General features: G+C 54.4%; 1 protein-coding gene across 2 annotated transcripts in view; it reads right to left on the bottom strand.

The window, feature by feature from the left end:
- Nucleotides 1–18717, bottom strand: part of DYNC1H1 (dynein cytoplasmic 1 heavy chain 1) — a 69991-nt gene that overhangs the window by 4115 nt on the left and 47159 nt on the right. Inside the window, exons 43-74 of one of the 2 annotated variants that reach the window (XM_034642964.1) lie at nt 18097–18226; nt 15871–16004; nt 15263–15377; nt 15002–15163; nt 14703–14917; nt 14396–14600; nt 13181–13354; nt 12953–13072; nt 12659–12779; nt 11376–11571; nt 10818–10935; nt 10515–10730; nt 9641–9853; nt 9377–9504; nt 7773–7926; nt 7186–7332; nt 6940–7090; nt 6531–6784; nt 6310–6444; nt 6119–6213; nt 5775–5949; nt 5544–5619; nt 4692–4852; nt 4346–4457; nt 4183–4243; nt 3969–4092; nt 3716–3829; nt 2727–2897; nt 2359–2576; nt 2161–2264; nt 555–766; nt 43–196 (exon numbers count right to left, since the gene is read on the bottom strand). In XM_034642964.1, the coding sequence (XP_034498855.1) occupies nt 43–196; nt 555–766; nt 2161–2264; nt 2359–2576; nt 2727–2897; nt 3716–3829; nt 3969–4092; nt 4183–4243; nt 4346–4457; nt 4692–4852; nt 5544–5619; nt 5775–5949; nt 6119–6213; nt 6310–6444; nt 6531–6784; nt 6940–7090; nt 7186–7332; nt 7773–7926; nt 9377–9504; nt 9641–9853; nt 10515–10730; nt 10818–10935; nt 11376–11571; nt 12659–12779; nt 12953–13072; nt 13181–13354; nt 14396–14600; nt 14703–14917; nt 15002–15163; nt 15263–15377; nt 15871–16004; nt 18097–18226 (4865 nt within the window). The remainder of the gene's footprint in view (nt 1–42; nt 197–554; nt 767–2160; nt 2265–2358; nt 2577–2726; nt 2898–3715; nt 3830–3968; nt 4093–4182; nt 4244–4345; nt 4458–4691; nt 4853–5543; nt 5620–5774; nt 5950–6118; nt 6214–6309; nt 6445–6530; nt 6785–6939; nt 7091–7185; nt 7333–7772; nt 7927–9376; nt 9505–9640; nt 9854–10514; nt 10731–10817; nt 10936–11375; nt 11572–12658; nt 12780–12952; nt 13073–13180; nt 13355–14395; nt 14601–14702; nt 14918–15001; nt 15164–15262; nt 15378–15870; nt 16005–18096; nt 18227–18717) is intronic. The other variant, XM_034642965.1, reaches the window with a different exon arrangement.

Here is an 18717-nt window from a genome sequence, read left to right as displayed (position 1 = left end):
CGGGGCGGGCGCGGGGGGCCAAACGGGGGGGGGGGGCAGTACCTTTCACCAGCTCGTTTATAAGGGTACGCAAGTAATTGGTCTGTTTCTTCTTCCCTTCACACACTTGGACGACATCCGCGAGATCCTGGCGAACGTCCTGAAGTAACTTAGCTCCCATCTTCACTTCTCTCTCAAAGAACCGGAACAGGGGATCCTAAGATCGTCAAAGAGATGAGAAGGCCAGATGAAGAGGAGAGTGGAGGAAGAGCCCCTGCTCCAGCAGGAGGGAGCCTCACAGCCCTGGCCCGAGGCTCACGGCTTCGCCTAAGCTTGCTCTCGGACTAGACTTCGCGGGAGGCAGGTCAGAACCCTGCCGCGGCCCAGCCCGAAGAGGAAGATTGGCTGCCGCCGCTCCATCTGGGACTCCTTCCCCTCGCTCGCACGCATGGACCCCCTGCTGGAGGCCCGCCCTCGTGCCTGGGCCTGGGTGCAGACGCCCGCCGGCTCTGACACTACCCCGAGCCCGCCAGGACCGTGGCCGCCCGGGGGCCGCCCTGCCCGCTCCCAGCCACCTTGATGTTCTCCACTGTCCGCTTGAGGTGGCTCAGGGTCTGCGGGATGAGGTGCAGCCAGTTGGACGCGGTGGTGTGCAGGGTCCGCATCCAGGCGGGGCGCCCGTCGGACGTGGAGTCGGTCCTGGCCTTCTTCTCGGTCTCGGCGTAGGCCAGGTCGTCCTCGTCCTCCAGCATCTGCATCTTCAGCATCTTGCTGATCATGTCCACGCCTGGACCGCAGCCCCGCCAGAGGCACGGGCAGAGGGGGACGGGCAGGAGCACAGGAAAGAGGACGTGAGTGTATGGGCCAGGTAATGCGTCCCCTGCATGCTTCCACGTAGGGACGTGTCTCTGAAGCACAGAGACTGCCAGGCCAGAAAGTGAGGTAGCAAATAAATACAGAGGGAGACGACCACCAGATCGAGTCTGCTGGGACTGAGCCGGCGGTCTGCGCGCAAGACAAGACTGAGGCTGCTCTGAGACTCCGAATTCATGAGCCCGTGCGGCCGTAGACGGCTGGGCTCTGGTGTAGGCCAGGAACTCCGTGGGTCCTGGGCTGCCCACGCCCACCGCTCTGCCTCAAACACTGGCCCCCGCCTTATTTGAGCCTGACCTCATCCTGTCCCTCACTGGGTCCGGGAGTGCTGAAGTCCAGTCCCCGAGCAGCACTGGAGGCTGGACCGGAGAAGACAAGCCCATGTGGGCTCACACGTCAGGGCCTCCCTCGGGGGGCAGCCATGAGCCCAGGACTTCAGGGATGCTCTGCGGGGGACTGGGTGCGATGTCAGGGGGCTCACTAGCAGTGAGCAGCCCAATCCAGGCAGCCAGCTGCTACCAGAACAGAGTGAAGGACAAATCCTACACACCATTCCCCTATCGTGGGGGCCAAGCTGGGGTCACTGCAGGTGCCACCAGTGTTAAGACACTCTCTCAGTCCAGGCTTTTGTACAAGGACGCGCTCCTGCCCAGCCCCGGACCTGCCGCAGTCTGCCTTGCACCGAGGCCTCAAACTCACGATGGCCGGCCAGCCCAGCTTCTCATCTTGGTGGCCTATGCCACCCCACAGAGGGGGGCGCTCTGGCATGTGGTCAAGGTTGTCCTCAGACAGCAAGCACTGTAACTAAGGGTTCTCGTGCAGAGCTGAAGAGATGACCTGAAGGGATCTGTCCTATCAAGCAGCTGTGTGAGTTTGGGTGAATCTCAGTCTTTTCTGGGCCCGTCTCCCATAAAGAGAAGTCTGGGTTAGACACAGCTGCCACCCTGAGGACCTGTCAGAGAAGCCGGACAGGACTCCGGAGGCCTGAGGACCACACTCCGAAGACCACTGAGCTAGGTATTTCTTGAATAGTCTTGAAGAAAAGCATAAGGAAAAAGAAAAACTCTAAGAAGTATTCTAACAAAAACTAATGGTTCTAAAACCTCATGTAATACTAGGCAACTTTCGATTCTTTAAGGAAAAAGAAATGAGGTCCGAATGTACGCTGAAAACCAACATGTAATTTTCAGACCTCGATGACCTGAGCCTAGACTGTGGAAGAGACGCCAACCAGAACCCACTGGTCTCTTTGCCTCTCTGCAAGGGGGAGTGAGGGGGGGGGGGGGGGGGGGGGGCGTGAGTACCCACCCTGCGTGGTTAGCAGGACTCTCTCGGCGTTGTTGGGCAGGCCCAGCCAGGAGGGCGTCTGGGTGTCGGGGAGCAGCTCCACCCACTGCACGAACTCCTCTCGCCTACAAAACCAGCACATGTGGAAATGCCATCCTGCCGGACGCTGGTATGTGCCCGGTGTGGCAAAGGTCTAGGTCACAGGAGGCAGGCTCGTACCTGATGCCATCCGGCATCTGAATGTCCTTGTGCCCGTCGACCTTGCAGGCCAGCTTAAATTCACTATCAAAGCTCTTTGTTGTGAACAGACGCTCCAGGAAAGTGTTGAGCAGACGCTGATCGAACTCGTTGTCCACTCGTCCGCCGTAGATGGACTGGGCCATCAAGGTCTTCAGCGCGGACCACGGGATCTTATCTGGCGAGATGTTCTGCCTCCCCTGCATGAGGAAGGCTGGGTTTTGTGGGGGCGGGTCGGGGGGGCACTAGCACAGCTTGGCTCTCCAGCTTGGGGAGGGGGCCCACATCGGACAGGACTCCCTACTTCTGAGCGTTCCCCTCCCATCTCTGACACGGCAGCCCGCACTTGCCTTTGCCGTGTCATCCAGCCACGTGTCCACCGTGTCGCAGGCCGAGCGCAGGTCAGACTCCCCAAATTCATACTTCTTCGACCACCCCAGGGGCGCGTATCGTAAGCGTTCTTGGATGATCGCATGGAACCAGGCCAGCAGGAAGTACAAGCGAGCGCGCTCGTTGGGAGACTGGAGGAGGAAGTTATCAAGGATGGAGGTCCAGCAAGTAGCCCCCTTTCTAGCTAAGACAACAGGATGGCTCCTCTGTCAAAGTTTTAAAAAGAGCCTTCCAGGGGCACTCGGGTGGCCCAGTCAGTGAAGCATCTGCCTTCGGCTCCGGTCATGATTCCAGGGTCCTGGGACTGAGCCCCGCATCGGGCTCCCTGCTCAGCGGGGAGTCTGCTTCTCCCTCTTCCTCTGCTCCCCAACCCCGGCTCGTGCGTGCATACTCTCTCTCAAATAAAATCTTAAAAAGCTTTCCATCCTGAACCACGAACATCAGGACTTCTGAGGCAGCACCTTAATGCCAATACTGCAGCCAGAAATTAAGCACCAATTTTCCTATTAATAAAGATATATTCCAGTGACGCTGTGGAGATCAATTATTCAGTCAAAAAACATGATACAGAAAACAGATTTTCTGAAATTGTCAGCAAACGTAGATTATGGCACAAAATAAAATTGTAGCTAAGGATCCCTCACTTCCTGCCCAGGAGCCTTGGGGGACCCTGCTTGGGAGCACAGGATGGCCAGACATCTACCCCGGATACAAATCTGGGCTCTGGGCAGAGCGCCACTGGGGTGTCTGCTCACCTGGGAGCCTGTCACACCCTTGCCACCAAACACCGTGTACGTATATTTTTCAATCTATTCACAGGAGGGGAATCTGGGCTACAGTTAATCCAGTGCAATCAGCCATTCTGGTGTTTCTGGGAAGCACAGACCTGCTTCTGAATTCAGTGATGGGACTCGGTGTCTCGGACTAATTCCAGACCAAGTGCGCGTACCTTGCATATCCGCGAGACGGGGATGCTGCTGAACGTCCTCAGCATGTTGGCCTTCACGCCCGGGGGCGGCTCAAACACGAAGATGCGGCCGGCTCGGAGCAGATTCACAGGCACCTGAGGAGGGCACGGCTCCCGTCACGGCTCTGGTTCGCGGGGTGCTCCAGCCCAGCCGCACACCCGCACACCCGCACACCCGCACACGTGGGACTTCAGAACACGCAGAGCTCGCACGAGCTCCCCGGCAGGCACGCACCTTGGGGTTAATCTCCATGGTCAGGAAGAGCCGGAAGCAGGCGTGCGGCTGCAGGGAGTGCAGCTTCTTCTCCAGCTGCATCAGCCAGCCGGGCGCCAGGTGGACGTTCTTAAGCATCACCCACCTGCACGGGCAGAGCGAGAGCCACAGCCACACTTCAGGTCTCCGCTCTGAACTCCTGGGACTAAGGCTTTCTGACACAAAACCAGCCTACCTGCCCGACTTCACGGCTGTATTTATGGCTTTATCTGCTTGGTTGAAGCCTTCTGCCGAGCCTGGTGCCAAAAAACTCAGTGTCAGCGGGGCAGGCCTGGACCTCAGTGTCCGCTATGACTTCCGAGGGGCTTCAGCCCGGAAAACTGGTCAAGCACCCTTACCAATTGCAATTGAAGTGATCTGTGTGTTCTGTTCAGCTGCGAGGTCTTCGACGTGCCCACTGGCATCATACCCAGGCACAGAGCACATCAGGACAGGCGTATTTGGCTTGACCTACAGACGAAGAGGTCAGAACTCAGTCACAGAGCATCCCGCCAGATGGGGTGTATCTGCCGAGGGGAGAGCCCCGTGGCAGGCCTTGTGGAGGCTCCCCTGGCCCTGAGGTGCAGGCGCCGTGGGACTGCCCAGGAGGGGAGTCTGTAGCGGGTGCGTGGCCTTATGAGGAGACAGTGGCTAGGCGCTGGAATAGTGAGGTGTACCTGAGCCCGCAGGCAGCCAGAGCCATACCTCAGTGTCCACGATGTGGGTCAGGTCGAGCGGCTGCTCCATGATCGACATGAAGGACTCCCCAAGGTTTGTGGAGACAAACATGTGGGCCATGGCAAGCAGGCGGTCGGGACGGAAAGCCTGGATCAAGAGCAGGCGGTGGATGGCCTGCCCGATGGCTGCTGAAACAAGGACAAGACACGTGAAGGGTTGGGGGGCGGGCACAGCATGGACTCCCAGCTGCCCCCGCCGGGACTGGTCTCATACAAGCCCCTGCTTGACAAAAGCTCAGAGTACGAGACTCAGCTCGAGTGTCACCTCTGAAATCATGCTGCCACTTCTGGCCCTCTCTGCCCCAAGAAGAACTGCCCCCACCTCCTGTCTTCAGTGAACCCTCTGGACACACTCGTGACAGTGCCTACGCGTAGGCCTCTTCACGGATACCGTGGTGGTTACTGGTTTTAAAGGACTCCGCAGACACCCATTCGCTGCAGGCACCTAAACGTTGTCAGCAGCGTCTAGGGAAGATGCTAGTGATCGCCGGGCCCACCCCTGCTGAGCTGCAGCTGAGCTGGAGTCCCTCCCCTCCCTACCCCTTCCCCGCCGGAGCTGGCCAGCACAGGGCTTCGGGCGACTGCTTTCAGAACAAGCCTCTCTCTCCCTTAACACTGGGTGAGGGCCTTCCTACTCGGTCTCTTTTGGTCTTCGAGCATGAGTAGAACAGAAATTAGGACCTCAAGTTTTAAGGCTCAGATACTTATTTCAGGAACTGGTGACTTTTTTTAGGAAGCATCCTTTCACTCAAGCAGTAAAGCCCAATTTTACAGCTGGGCCCAGAATGAAAACACAGAGGCGGCCCCGACGCAGGCTTACTTGAGGGGGCTTCTTCACTCCAGAGGTATGGCACCGTCTGCTCTGGGGAGCTGCTGTCCAACCAGATGCCGAATTGCTGTGGAGACAAGAGACAGTGTTGCCTGGAGCAGAGCCCATTTTGGAGCAAAGAAATGGAAACGAATGTATCAGACGGCTGATGTGAGTACTGACAGACACAATCTCACACCATGATTTCCTGGGGCGAGGCCAGGAAGCGTTCAGAACACTCACCTCATCGGCCTGAACCTTTGCGATCAGGTCTTTGAACGCAGGGAGACAGCTCAACCTCACAACCGCCTCGGCCTGCTCCACGCTCAGGCCCTGGATCTTGGGCGTCAAGCCAGCACTCAGGACAATCTCCTTCCCTCTTAAGAAGTGCTGGAACTCGGCATCGTAGGTGGGCTCCCTGGGAAGGGGGCAACAAGTTAGCACGGGTCTCCGATTCACTTCTGCCGCGACTAAAAGAGCGGTAACAGGAAGGATTTTATTTCCTTTAAGCGCCCGTTTCGGGCCAGCAGGCAACCTGCGAGACGAGGACGCTCGGCGGGGGCAGGCGTGGCAGGGGCCGACCTTACCCGATGGTGCCCTTCAGTTTGATTCTGGCCAGCAGCATGGCGAAGGTGATGTGGTCCTGGTGCAGCATGCCCCTGGCCACCCGGTTAAATGCCACCTGGAGATGAGAGTGGGCAACGCTGCTGTCCCCGGACAACCACCTCCCATCTCCTCCCCACCCCGCCCCGGGACAGCCAAGCGCTGGGCCCTCTACCTGGAAGAGATCCTTCGTTATGATGGACAGGCGCTGCGTGTGGTCGGTGATGCCCTTGAGGTTCGGGTTCTCGTAGAGGACGTTGTGATAAATGTCCAGGAAGAACTGGAGAGAGTACTGGTACAGGAAGTGGATCTGGAGGGCAGAGGGTGGTGGCGTCAGGCGGGGGGTGGGGTGCAGAGCGCGGCGCGCCATCCTGGGCGGGCGGCCCCCGCAGGCACCTGCTTCAGGGACTCCATGGTGAAGTAGATGCTGCTGCAGGCGGTGGACAGCGGCAGGTACTGCTGGGACACGGTCTCCACCTCCTGCATGACGATGTCCGTCTCCTCCACCTTCCTCGTCACCTCGGCAGCCTCTCTCTTGAGGTTCTCCAGCGTCGTGATGATGGTGTCGTCGTCCAGAATGCGCCCCTTCACCTCGTTCAGAGCCTGCAGCAGAGACTTCTCCAGCTGGCGCAGACGCAGCTGGAACTCCCCTGCAACGACCGGACATCCCGAGTTCGCCGGCACCTACGCTCTTCCGGGGGGGGACACGCTCCCGAGTGTCAGGATAAACTGACGTGTTCCAGTCCCTCCCCAGTTCACCCCCAACCTGCTCCAGACTCCCGAGGCTACAGACCCAGAAACACACCTTGAAGTTTGAGAAGGTCGGAGCGCTTTTCGTCCACGTCTGGCCTTTCCGCCTTCAGGACTTCATTCAGACACTGGCTCTGTAAACTGCTGCGGGTGACCGTGAAGTTGACAAACGTGACCCGGGAACACAAGTCTGGTGGGAACTCCACCTGCCAAAAGGAGGAACAGAACCGTCTGCTTTGTCACCTGAGCTGAGACACGGGGTGCCGCCACAGCCGCGTATCTGAGGTGCCTCGTTCCTTACGGTTGGATCTCGGGTGGACAGGAAGATGACAAACGACGGTGACAAGTCTATATCCTGGTCGCCGAGGGTGATCAGCACTCTCCCCCCTGTTCTCCGAACTTCGCGGTTCAGTACCGGATTCAACACCGGATCATAGCTCTCCACATCCTACGGACATACATGCAAACTTAGACGGTCAGGGTTCCAGGGTATTTACTTTCACCCGAGTAACGGTGCATTGACACTGATCTCCTGCTTGAGATAAATACACCTCAGGAGCCACCCCGCCACGGAGACCTACACTGTCCAGTGTGGTAGCCACGAGCCACTCCGGCCACTTCATTAGAACATTCAGCTGCTCAGTCACACAGGCCACATATACATCCAACCACGCTGGGCAGCACAAGTCAGAGAACATTTTCGTCAGTACAGATGGTTCCAGTGGGTCGTGGTGACGGAGACCAAACACCGTTTTGTCAGACTTACTTCTCACAGAAGAATTGCAAACCTTTATCCTTTGACATCAAATGAGCACGAAGTTCAAAAACTACCACTGTTTAGATCACAGACTTCAGTGTTAGATCACATCAACCGTTTGCTGCACACACCTGCACCAGAAGGGGATTCCCAAACCGCAGCGCGCTCTCCAGGTTCTTCCGGAAGGCGTCGTCCAGGAAGCTGGTGCGCGTGATCTTGCGGTCCTTGTACTCGTTCATGATGAATTCTGTGGCCTGGCCAGAGGGGTCGATGATCAGCGGGTACCTGGGGGTGAGGCAACATGAGAGCATGTTCAGGGAGCCCCGACAAAGACCAGGAGAAGGCCGTCCCCACCATTCCAGCGCGGTCTCCAGAGTCTCCCAGGAAGACTGGATGGTTGATGGTAAAGCCATCTTTTTGAAGCACTTGTGCAAGGAGCTAACAAGGTCACAGACTCCCTGGAGCAGGGCAGAGAAAGTTTAAACCACCAGGGACCCTGAAAATGGCAGACACGACTTCATCCTCACAAGGAGGCTGGGAAAAGGTACCATTAGCACGTCGGTTTTACGAATGAGAAAGATGGGGCACTAAGAGGCTACAGCGATGGGCTCAGGGTCACGTGGCCAATTAAAAAACTTGAAAAACACATACTGCACATACATGTGTTTGCACAAAATCTGGAAGCTATGAAGGGCATACGGTGGGAAGAACCGCCCCCTGCCCCTATTTTTGGTCACCGGTCTCTGGTCTGTCTACTCGGAAAAGGTGTGGGCGTTTAGAGACACAGGTGTGCATGTGGGTACCTGTGTCTGCGGGGAGCACACCTGCCCTCCAGGCACGCTGCCTGCTGGGGTGGCCTGGTCAGCCTTCCACTATGGAACATACAGTAATCTGTGAATAGGCCCTGATGAGGGGCACCTGCGGTGCTTTCAGTCTGCTGTTAGTCACGCTCCATCCTTACATCTGTCACCTGTCACGTGTGCCGGGCTACTGTTGGATCAGCACCTAGGAGTGTGCGTATTTCTCATTTAGAGAAGTCCAGCCCAGACTGTATGGATCGATCACTATTCTCACCAGGACCATCTGGCAAGACACAGGACCACTGGTGGGGCCTGAGGGGTTGCTCACAAAATCAAGTGACACCTGCACAAGTCTTCATCCTCTTTGTGACCCTGGGACAGTGACACACTTCAAGGGCTCAAGGATTTCAAGATACTGAGATAAAGTCAAAAACACCCCGGGCGTCTGGGTTTGAAAGCTGCCGTGGCGGAGGCTCAAACCTCTGAGGGCCAGGGGCCCTGTATGGGGGGTGGGCCTCAAGGACCCCTGAGCCAGTGTCGAGCCTGCCCTCCCTGCAGTCATTCTTCACTTCCTCCTCTGGCTGCTTAAACCACAAACCATGTACCAGTTTCCCCTTCAACTCTTTTTAGCTAAGTATTTCCAGTCATTATATTTTGAGAGGGTCTGTTTTTACTGTTCACCCCAGGACACAGCCCTGCCAATGGGCCCTGAAAGGTTACACAAGAAAGGCTCACAGCAGAATACTTCAGACAGTCAGGGAGCGAGGAGGAGGTCCGTGCGTACCCCACCATCAGAGACGGGCGCCGAGGCTGCCTGTGAGGCTTGCCCACTTCCAAGTGTCTATTCATCTCCTCGAAGGTGTGTTTTCAAAAAACAAAAATTGGCCCACCGCACGTAAGAACTTCGAAGCTGCCTCTCCGAGCTTTGTACGTACCTGTTGAACCGCTTCAGCATGATGGCGTTCTCCGTGCACAGGTCGTCCGCAGGTAAGGAGCTGGCTTGCCAGCGAAGGCGCTCGTCGGCATTGGAGAGGTACTCCGTCCGGGCGATGTCTGTGCGGAACTGAAAGGTGAGGGCAGTTACCCTTCCTCTTCAGAACTACAGGTGCGTGGTTTACAAGCCAGGACTGAACAGGTGACTGGACACCAGTTTGGCTCACGCGTTTAATGCCTGTTTGGAATCCCCTCAGGCCCGTTACCTGGACGTTGGCTTGCTGTAAGTGGTGGGACCAGGTAGTGAACAAGTTCTGGCGCATCTGCTGGTCAAAGTAACCCGCATAGGCGATGAACGCCGCCGACAAGAGGCAGTCCCCAGCAATGGTGGACATCTGGTTTTTGAAAGTCTCACTTGTTTTTTCCCATCGTTCACGTTCAGCAGACAAACTCTTCAGAAGAGCAGTGCTCCGGTTTACCTAGAGGGAAAATCAAATAGGATTTATACCGAAAAGTGAAAATCTGGCCCCCTGCAGGGCTCTGGGCAGGCTAGAGACAGAAACACACTCCAGTTGTTCAGTTTTGGAGGAGAGGGGACCAAGATCCTCCACAACAGAGGACAACAACGGGTCTCAGAACCTCAGCAGGGTTCGAGGGGGCGTAGAGAAGCAGGGGTCAGCCTGGAGATGTATGCAGGAGCAGGGACTCGGCAGGAGCGCCCGGGGTCGAGGGTTGGCCGGAGGAAAGAAACACTGCTGGCGGGAGAGAATATTCTGGCAATTGAGGAGGAGTATGGGCGTGGCAACACACAAAGCAGTGGACGTGAGACCTGGACAGACACCCAGGCTATTGGTGACCCCACCGAAACTGAGGTGGGTGAATGCACAGGTTGGGGGCTGGCGTGGGGATGGGGCTCACTGGTTTCAGATCACGCCTGGTATCCGCCAGTCTTAATGCCACTCAGTAACTACTCGGGGAAGCTGGCAGGACCTCTCAGACACAAGAGAGCTAGCTGGCCAGGGTGAATGTGGGGCAGGCACATGGGAACGTGCATTAAGTGCCAGGAGCACCTCATGTTAAACCCCACAAAGAGCTAAGGGGAGCTGGCAGAAGGATGGCATAGCCTGGCGAAAATCTTACTTTCGCTTCCACGGCAGCCAGGTCTGCTTTGATGGCCTGGGCCTCCGAGATGAGGACGGCGTACTCCTCCTTGTAGCGGGCGATGCTAGCTTCCAGGTCCCGGATCATCTGCTCCACCTCGTTGGCCTTCTGCTGATTGTCCTTGGCGTCGTCCTCCAGCTTCTGCAGCTCATTGCGCAGGGGCTCCACTCGCTTTAACATGTCGGCGTAGTTCAGCTGAGGAGGACAAATGGTAGTTATGCTTCACAAGTGACCGGATGGGAGGTGGCTTTTCACACAGGAGCTCCGGGCCACGCTGGCTACCTGTGCAATCGCCCACTTCACCATAGGCCCACAGGCCAGGGACGCCCGGTTCACGATCTCATAGTTGTAGCTTGGGTTGGACATGTAGTTTTTCTTCATCTTCTCCCTGATGGCGTCGCTGCAAAAGAGGAAATGCAGTTCTAAGCATGTGTAGGGTGAATGTAGGGTTTTTAGGAAACCGAAACACAAAGGCCGGTTCCCACCTGCCGCCCCCGTTCCGGGTGACGGTGCTGCTGCGGGGAAGGCCTCTGACCCTCCTGCCCGTCCTCCCCCAACGGGAGGCAGCGTCCACCACCAGCTCTGGGGTGAGGTGCTCACCACTATCTGTGGCGATGGAGAAGGATGTGGCTCACAGGAGTTAAGGAATCGTTAAGCTACTGCCAGGAATGGGAGGAAGAATCTGACTACCACTTCGAGGGAACCGGCCTGGAGGGCATGTGTGCCACTAACGTGACGGACGCCACCTTCCAGCGCACGCCCGGCCAGTGACAGGCCGCACCATGGCAACGAAACCTCCCAACACCTGAGCACCGTCTTCTGCTTCCTGGCAACGCTCACCTGATTTCCTCCGCAGAGAAGTTGACGATGGTGGGGATGAAGTTCTCCCTCATGATGATGGAGCGGATCTGCTTCCAGTCCGTGGTGCTCTCCCCCAGCAGCAGGCAGATGGACTCGAGCGCCAGCTTCACGGCCGCGGGAGGGTTGGCCATGGACCGCACCTCCACCAGGTGCTGCTTCTTTATGGACTTCACGGCTGAGCACGGCGGCAGCAGAGGAGCAGGTGGGAGGGCAAGAGAGGAACGCGGTGAGGGGCCGCCGCACAGCAGAGCCGTGCCTCCGAAGAGGAGGGAGCCGCTGCTCGGAAGGTACGAGCAAGCAAGACTTTTTGTCTTTAAACTTAAACTAGAATAGCAGGAGTAACCGACCTTTTACATAAACATGGAGATCTCACTGTACTAACAAGCCCACACTGAACATTCCGTGAGCAGCAGGACGCTGCCTTCAGCAATGTCTCACAAGCCCTCAGCAGCTCCTTTACCTCCATAAAGACTTAAATGATGTAAATATTTTAATTATGTACATATCTTCCACAATATAAGCAAAGATGTTTTCAATCTGCCAGAATCTAGAAACTGTCTGCCTGGCTGGGTGAATACAGTTCTAAAAGGATGGCCGATGCGTTCCACAAGCTGCAACACAGTTGTCTAGCCTGAACTTCTATGAAAACACTCAGTGGTTACTCGGCAGTGGAACCATATGAAGTTCTCATTTAATCTGACTCTCAAGGAAAATCTATAGTTTGGACGGCGTATGTCAATTTCTCCTGTGGTGTAACAGGAAGACTTCGTGTTTGGAACAAACACTGTGGGGCCAGGAGGGAGCACAGGTAAGGCGTGGCCTGCAGTCACTGGAACAGCGTCCCGCAGGCGGGCCCGGCGTGGAGGCGGGATGGAGAGCGACTGCTATCAGCACCTGAGTGAGTAGTCGCTGGGCCGGCCAGAGCACGCTCGGACGACCACGAGACGGCAACACTGCACGCTTTATGGCATTTCCACTGACATTCAAGTCAGGGATTTGTAAGAGCATATTCACCTAATTGTCACCAGATTTTTTTTTTAAAACCCATGTATTCACATAAATCTTATTTTGTCAACCATCTCTCATGAGAAGGGTTCTACTCTGGTGAAAAGTGTTATAAGAAATTTGCTTTATGAGATGAAGACAGTCTTCAGTGTTTAGGAAAGCCTTGAGATACTGGCCAGGCTCAGTCCCCACACTCCTCAGCACCATGGATGGAGGGTGCCCTTTCTAGAAAACCAGATCTGACAGCACAGACGTACCATTCTGGGCCTCGATGACAGCAGGCTCCACCTTGTCCAGATCTTCTTTGACACTCATTTGTTTGTCTGCAATCACTTCCTGCTGCTTATGCAGCTGTTCCTGAATTTCTTGGCTCATCACCTAGGAAGGAGGGAGCGCTCAGCTATGGGTACTGGTTACTTTGCCGAGTGACTCCTGAATACTCCCACCCCGCCCCGTCAAACCCCGAAGCCCCCCCGGACTAGACTTCCTAGGCTCCCAGAGACTGCCAGCGTGGGCCCGGCCGGGCCAGGGCTCCTGAGACAGACACACACCTTCTTCTTCTCTGCCTCCTGCTGGTCTTTCACCATCTTCTTCAGCTTGTCGTTGGCGGCCGCGTTCTTTACCTCCAGCTCTTGGCTCTTTATCCTCAAGTCGCGCCGCAGCTCCTCCACCTGCGGGACAGACGCCACGTTCGGAAAACGGAATCGTGCAGAAATTACCTGCAAAGGGTCCTCACGCCAGCCCTCTGCCCGTAAGTGAAGCGGACCCCTGGGATGTACCTGGTCAACCGTTTCTTTGATCTTCCTGAGCCCGACATTCAAATGCATCTGCTGCTCCTCCAGCTCGCTCCGCTTCTCATGGAACAGGTTGGCGTAATGGTTGATGAAGTCCAGGTAGTGGCGAGGCGTGATGGCCATCGTTCTGCCCCCGCGCTTTGCCAGCCGAGCGTTAGCCTTTTAGAAAACAGTTCAGTCTTATCACTCTTCAGGACATTCTCTGTGATTTAACCTCAAAAAGCTAACTGCTCTGCCAGGTGACACGGTGGCCTGGATTCAGCCCTCAGGATCACACCTGAGCTGGGGTCTCAGCTCAGCCTCCTGTAAGATCTCATGGAACCCCTTGGACCCTTAAGCTCTCTCCTCAAACGTCTCTACAACACAGAGGTGACCTCAGCGACCTCACACGTGTACTCCGTGCGAACAGGCTCTACATCTGGGGTACGTGTGCTATGTCTCCTCTGCCTTCTGCTCATCTTCCACGGACACTAAAGTAAGAGACGGCAGCAGGAAGAGGGGAAGAGGGCACAGCTGTGTGTGACCAGCTGCTCTGGCCCTGCAGGCTAAAGGACACGAGACCAGCAAGGGAAACCAGGGCCAGGCCACATTCCAGAGGCAATGGGGGCGGCCTGCAGGTGTGGCAGGGGTAGCAGGGCAGGGGTCAACGGGACACCCATACGCTCACAGTGGTTTTCACAAAGTCTTTCAGATGGGAGCAGATTGGACTGTTCCATGATAAGAGTCTACAGCAAGGGTCAGCAAACCCCAGTCAGTGGCCCAATTCCCTCCAAATGCACGTTTCTGCAAACGAAGCACTAGCGGCCCACGGCCCTACCCGCCTGCTCACACGTGGGCTGTGGAGGCTGTGTACCAAGGCAGAGCCAAGTAGTTTAGAGACCCGCCTGGTCCACAAAGCCTCAGACCTGAACTATCTGGCCTTTTACAGGGAAAGCATGCGGACCCCTGGTGGAGAATGGAGAACCAGGGCCCACACACACATGGGCAGTGAGATAAGAAAAGCAAAGAATAATGCTTTACAGAGGAAGAAGCCAGAGGGCGGTGAAGGTCAGTGGCCCCAGAAGGTATAGCCTGGTAACAAGGAGGAGGACATGTCACCGACAGAGGTAAGAACAGGCAATGGCGTTGTGTCTACTACCAAGTACCTTCCACTCTCTTCTTCACCGGTTTCCTTTTGCACGACCTGGACACTGAACCCACCTGGTGAAGAGTCTGGTGAACAAATACACAGCTGTTTACGATAGCTTCGCGGTGTGACGGTGGCTGTGGCAGTTTGTCGTACACGACGGGCATGTAATCGGGCACGATGTAATTGGGCTTCTCCAGGTCCATTTTACTTGTGAATTCTTTGCCCACTTGGTACAGTGCTTCTGTGGACCAGTCCCCAAACCAATTCAACACACACCTGAAAAAGACGGCCATGTCTCAAACAGCTCCCAAGAACAGGGCCTGCCCCTTGGGAAGAAATCGGCTCCTGTGACCCAGAGCTGAGCAGACACCGGCGTACCTGTTGAAAAGTGCTGGGGAAGTGGCGGCGCGGTCCTTGAGCCCCTCTGAGGACGGGTTCATGGTGAAGACAACGTGGAGGTTGCGGATGACCTGGCTGGTGAACCATTTGTACAGCTCCTCGTGCGAGTCCAGCATCAAGCCCTCCTTCTGGGCCCCCTCTTTACACTGGGTCATCAGGGTGGCATACTCGTCCCCTTCGAAGAGGCCAGGAACCTAGCAAACGAGAGAGCACGACTACTGACTGGTCCTGGTAACCTGCCGCCATGCACACGCAACACAGTGCAATGGGGCGCTTACCTCCCCGTTGGCCAGAAGCGTATTCATTCGCTCCAGGAATCCAGAATCCAATACGTTGGACTCATCCATTATAAATGCTATCTTTTCATTCTTACAGCCAGAACGTCTCAGCACGGTCCGAAGATCTTCATCGAAGTCTTCCCCTGTGTACTTTCTATGCACCTACAAGTAGTTGGCAGGTTAGGTCCGTTCTCATTCAAGGAGCCACGCGCATGCATCAGGAATCTGTCGCTGGGGTTAAGAAGTGTCAACCAGACCCACCTTAATCTGGTACACGCTCAAACCATTCATCCAGGCTACAAAACGGGACAGTGTGGTTTTTCCCGCTCCACTGACACCAATCAGAAGCAAGTGGCCTTGAGGTTGGCGGAATATTCTGAAACATTATCAGAAAAAGATACAATTCAAGGCTTTTATGATCTGTTCTGGTTTCAACACTCAGGTCCTAAATTTTCTCAGGAGTTAATCTACAACATTTTTAACGTGTTTTAACTTGAATCTGTACGTTAAACAGTTGTTGAGCAATTGCTATTTGCCAGGTCTGGGGGGGTGCAAAGATCAACAGAACATGGTCCTGTCCTCCAGATGCTCAGATGGCAGGAGGCAGACAGACCCAATTCTAATGGAGCTTCCAATCACGGCAGGAACAGACCGCCGGCAGGAGCCAACTAGGTGCCGAGCAGCGGGCAAGTGTGGGACAGAGAAGCTGGACTTAGAAGGGTGGGCGGGGGAGGGGCTGATTGCTTGGCGGAGAAGGGGGGGTGGAGGCGAGGTGGGGGAAGGTCAGTCGGGAGGCTTGGCAGGATCCCCCACCACTACATTAATAGCAGCTGAGGCCAGTGGTGAGGTTGTAAGTACAAAAAGCCCACCGGTCGATCCTGAGCACGTGGTCTAACACCTCATTAAACAGAACCAGAGGGACATCAAGTTCTTCTTCATAGAAGACTTTCAGCCGAGCTTTGACGTAATCTCTCAATTCTTCCTGGTCTACTGGGATGTAATCCTGTAGAAAAAAACAGTAAGAGCCAAATTACTAAGAAGTCATCTTTGTTATTACTCCAGTTTTATTTCCATAGGCTCAGGGGCGCCTGGCTGGCTCAGTCGGTAGAGCACGAGACTCTTGATCTTAGAGTTCTGCGTTCAAGTCCCACGTTGGGTGTACAGATTGTTTAAAAATAAAATCTTAAAAAAAATGTAATATAAAAAGGTATCATTTACAGCATAGCAACAAAAATTTACATTAACTAGGACTGGATCTAAAAACCATGGAAAATTTTTGTAGAGAAAACTGAACTTCATTAAAAAGACCTCACAGAAGGACCTACATAAACGAAGACAGAGACCGTGACCATGCAGGGAAAAGCGAACTACTCTAAAAATGTCAGTTCCATCCAAACTGACAGAGAAAGTCAATGTAATCCTGGCCTCGATCTCGAGGGTGGACAGTAGTGGTGGTAAAGTTTTAGCACAACTTGACGAGCCAATTCTAAGTTTCATTCGGAAGAGGAAAGGGCCAAAGATGGTCAAGAAGTCCCTAAAGAAGGGGCACCTGGGTGGCTCAGTTGTTAAGCGTCTGCCTTCGGCTCAGGGCGTGATCCCAGTGTTATGGGATCAAGCCCCACATCAGGCTCCTCTGCTGGGAGCCTGCTTCTTCCTCTCCCACTCCCTCTGCCTGTGTTTCCTCTCTCACTGGCTGTTTCTCTCTCTGTCAAATAAATAAAGTGTTTAAAAAAAAAAAAAAGAAAAGAAGTCCCTAAAGAAGAACCAGGTGTGAGGGCCTATCCCATCCGATGTCATCACCGCTACCAGGGCCCTGCAATCTGAGCACAGGAAGGGACAAATAATCAACAGAACAGGACAAAGCCTCTGAAACAGACCCTGCATGCGGGGAACCATAATGACAGAGAGACACGGCCAAGTAGGAACTGTCCAACAAACAGTGCTGGGTCCTATGCTGGGAGAACGGACGTCCCTCAGGAAAAGCTGAAGAAAACAGACCTGTAGCTCACCACACACACGCACACACACACACGCACACGCACACACACACACACGCACACACACACACACACACACACACACACACAGATGGGTTCTGGGGTAAATGACAGAGCTTTAACATTTGCTCTTCAAAAGACAGCGTAGAGACAGGGACAGATGAACCACTGGAAGAAGATGGTGCCTATAAATAAGGATTAGGATCCAGAGGGCAGAAATAAACAGAAAATTCTAGCAGCACCAAACAAACCTATCTTGCTAGTTCTTACTTCCGTACGGCCCTCTTTAAAACCCAATGCCAGGGTCAGCTCCACTGAGATTCCCCCACACAGCGCTGTTTCCACCTGTCTGTCTCCTCTGTTGGACTGTGAGCTCCCTATAGGAAGACTTATTTTTTTTTTTTTAAGATTTTATTTATTTATTTGACAGAGATAGAGACAGCCAGCGAGAGAGGGAACACAAGCAGGGGGAGGGGGANAGGAGGAAGCAGGCTCATAGTGGAGGAGCCTGATGTGGGGCTCGATCCCATAATGGTGGGATCACGCCCTGAGCCGAAGGCAGATGCTTAACGACTGAGCCACCCAGGCGCCCCTACAGAAGACTTTACTCGTCCCTGTGCCTGGACTTCCTACTGAATGAAATGCATATTGAAACTACGACTTACTCAAACATCCTACTCTTTTGGAAAAAAGAGAGCTCACAGCTATTCTAGGAATGTCAACTTTGTTTAGTACAAAGTATATGAAACATTTTCACGCAAATTATTCACAATTAGCTCATTTTTATGGTGTAAGGAAAGTGAAAGCAAAGGGAAAGGCTCCTTCCGCTGCGAACACGTGGAAGCCGTGACCCCTGCTGGGCTGGAGCAGCATGGCTCTTGTAGCAGTCACCTCATGGGAGTAAGACACACAGCTGGCCAGCCAGCCCCAGCCACACTCCTGGGATCCTCTGCCCCACATTATCAGCAAATATGTAGTGCACCGTGCCTATAACCAATGCTTCACTTACGGGGTGCTTCAGGAAAAAGATATTTCTGATTAGAAGAAAATTCTAAAAGGACAGAGGAAAGTATTTCTGAAATGACGTATATTTGTTACCTTTGACAACCAGTTGCTGTACAAGATGGGCCGGCTCATCGCCTTCTCTTTGTCTATGTTGGGGAAATGCTTCAGAGCAACCATATCGATGTTCTCGTCCGTCCAGCGCCTCTCCTCGTCCTCCACGAGTCTGTTGGAAGAAGAGTGGCATGCCTATCAGTCCAGAGGCCGTGGTGAGAAAATACCAGGTTTTGTTGGTGCCGTGGGCAACTCCAAGGGCTAGAATTAGGCTTTACGTGAAATTTTCATTTTATACAAATGGAAAAACCTAAGCATCTAAAGACGACTTAAATAATACAAAATTTTGATATCAAATATAAAACCCCTCAGAACTATGGCACCACTACATTTAAAAAAATTCCTCTAGGAGTGCCTGGCTGGCTCAGTTGGTAGAGCATGCGACTCTTGATCTCGGGGTCATGAGTGCAATCCCCATGTTGGGTATACAGGTTACTTAAAAAACAAAAGCAAAAACAAAAGTAAGAAAAATTCCTCTAAGAATGAGTAATCACATTGATTTTTAAACTAACAACAGGAGGGGCACCTGCGTGGCTGGTTGGTTGGGCGTCTGACTTTGGCTCAGGTCATGATCCCAGGGTCCTGGGATCGAGCCCCACGTCA

The sequence above is a fragment of the Ailuropoda melanoleuca genome, chromosome 14 (genome assembly GCF_002007445.2).
Source record: "Ailuropoda melanoleuca isolate Jingjing chromosome 14, ASM200744v2, whole genome shotgun sequence".
NCBI classification, from domain to species: domain Eukaryota; kingdom Metazoa; phylum Chordata; class Mammalia; order Carnivora; family Ursidae; genus Ailuropoda; species Ailuropoda melanoleuca.
The sequence above is the reverse complement of the archived record's forward strand: the minus strand, read 5'-3'. Positions and strand labels throughout refer to the sequence as shown.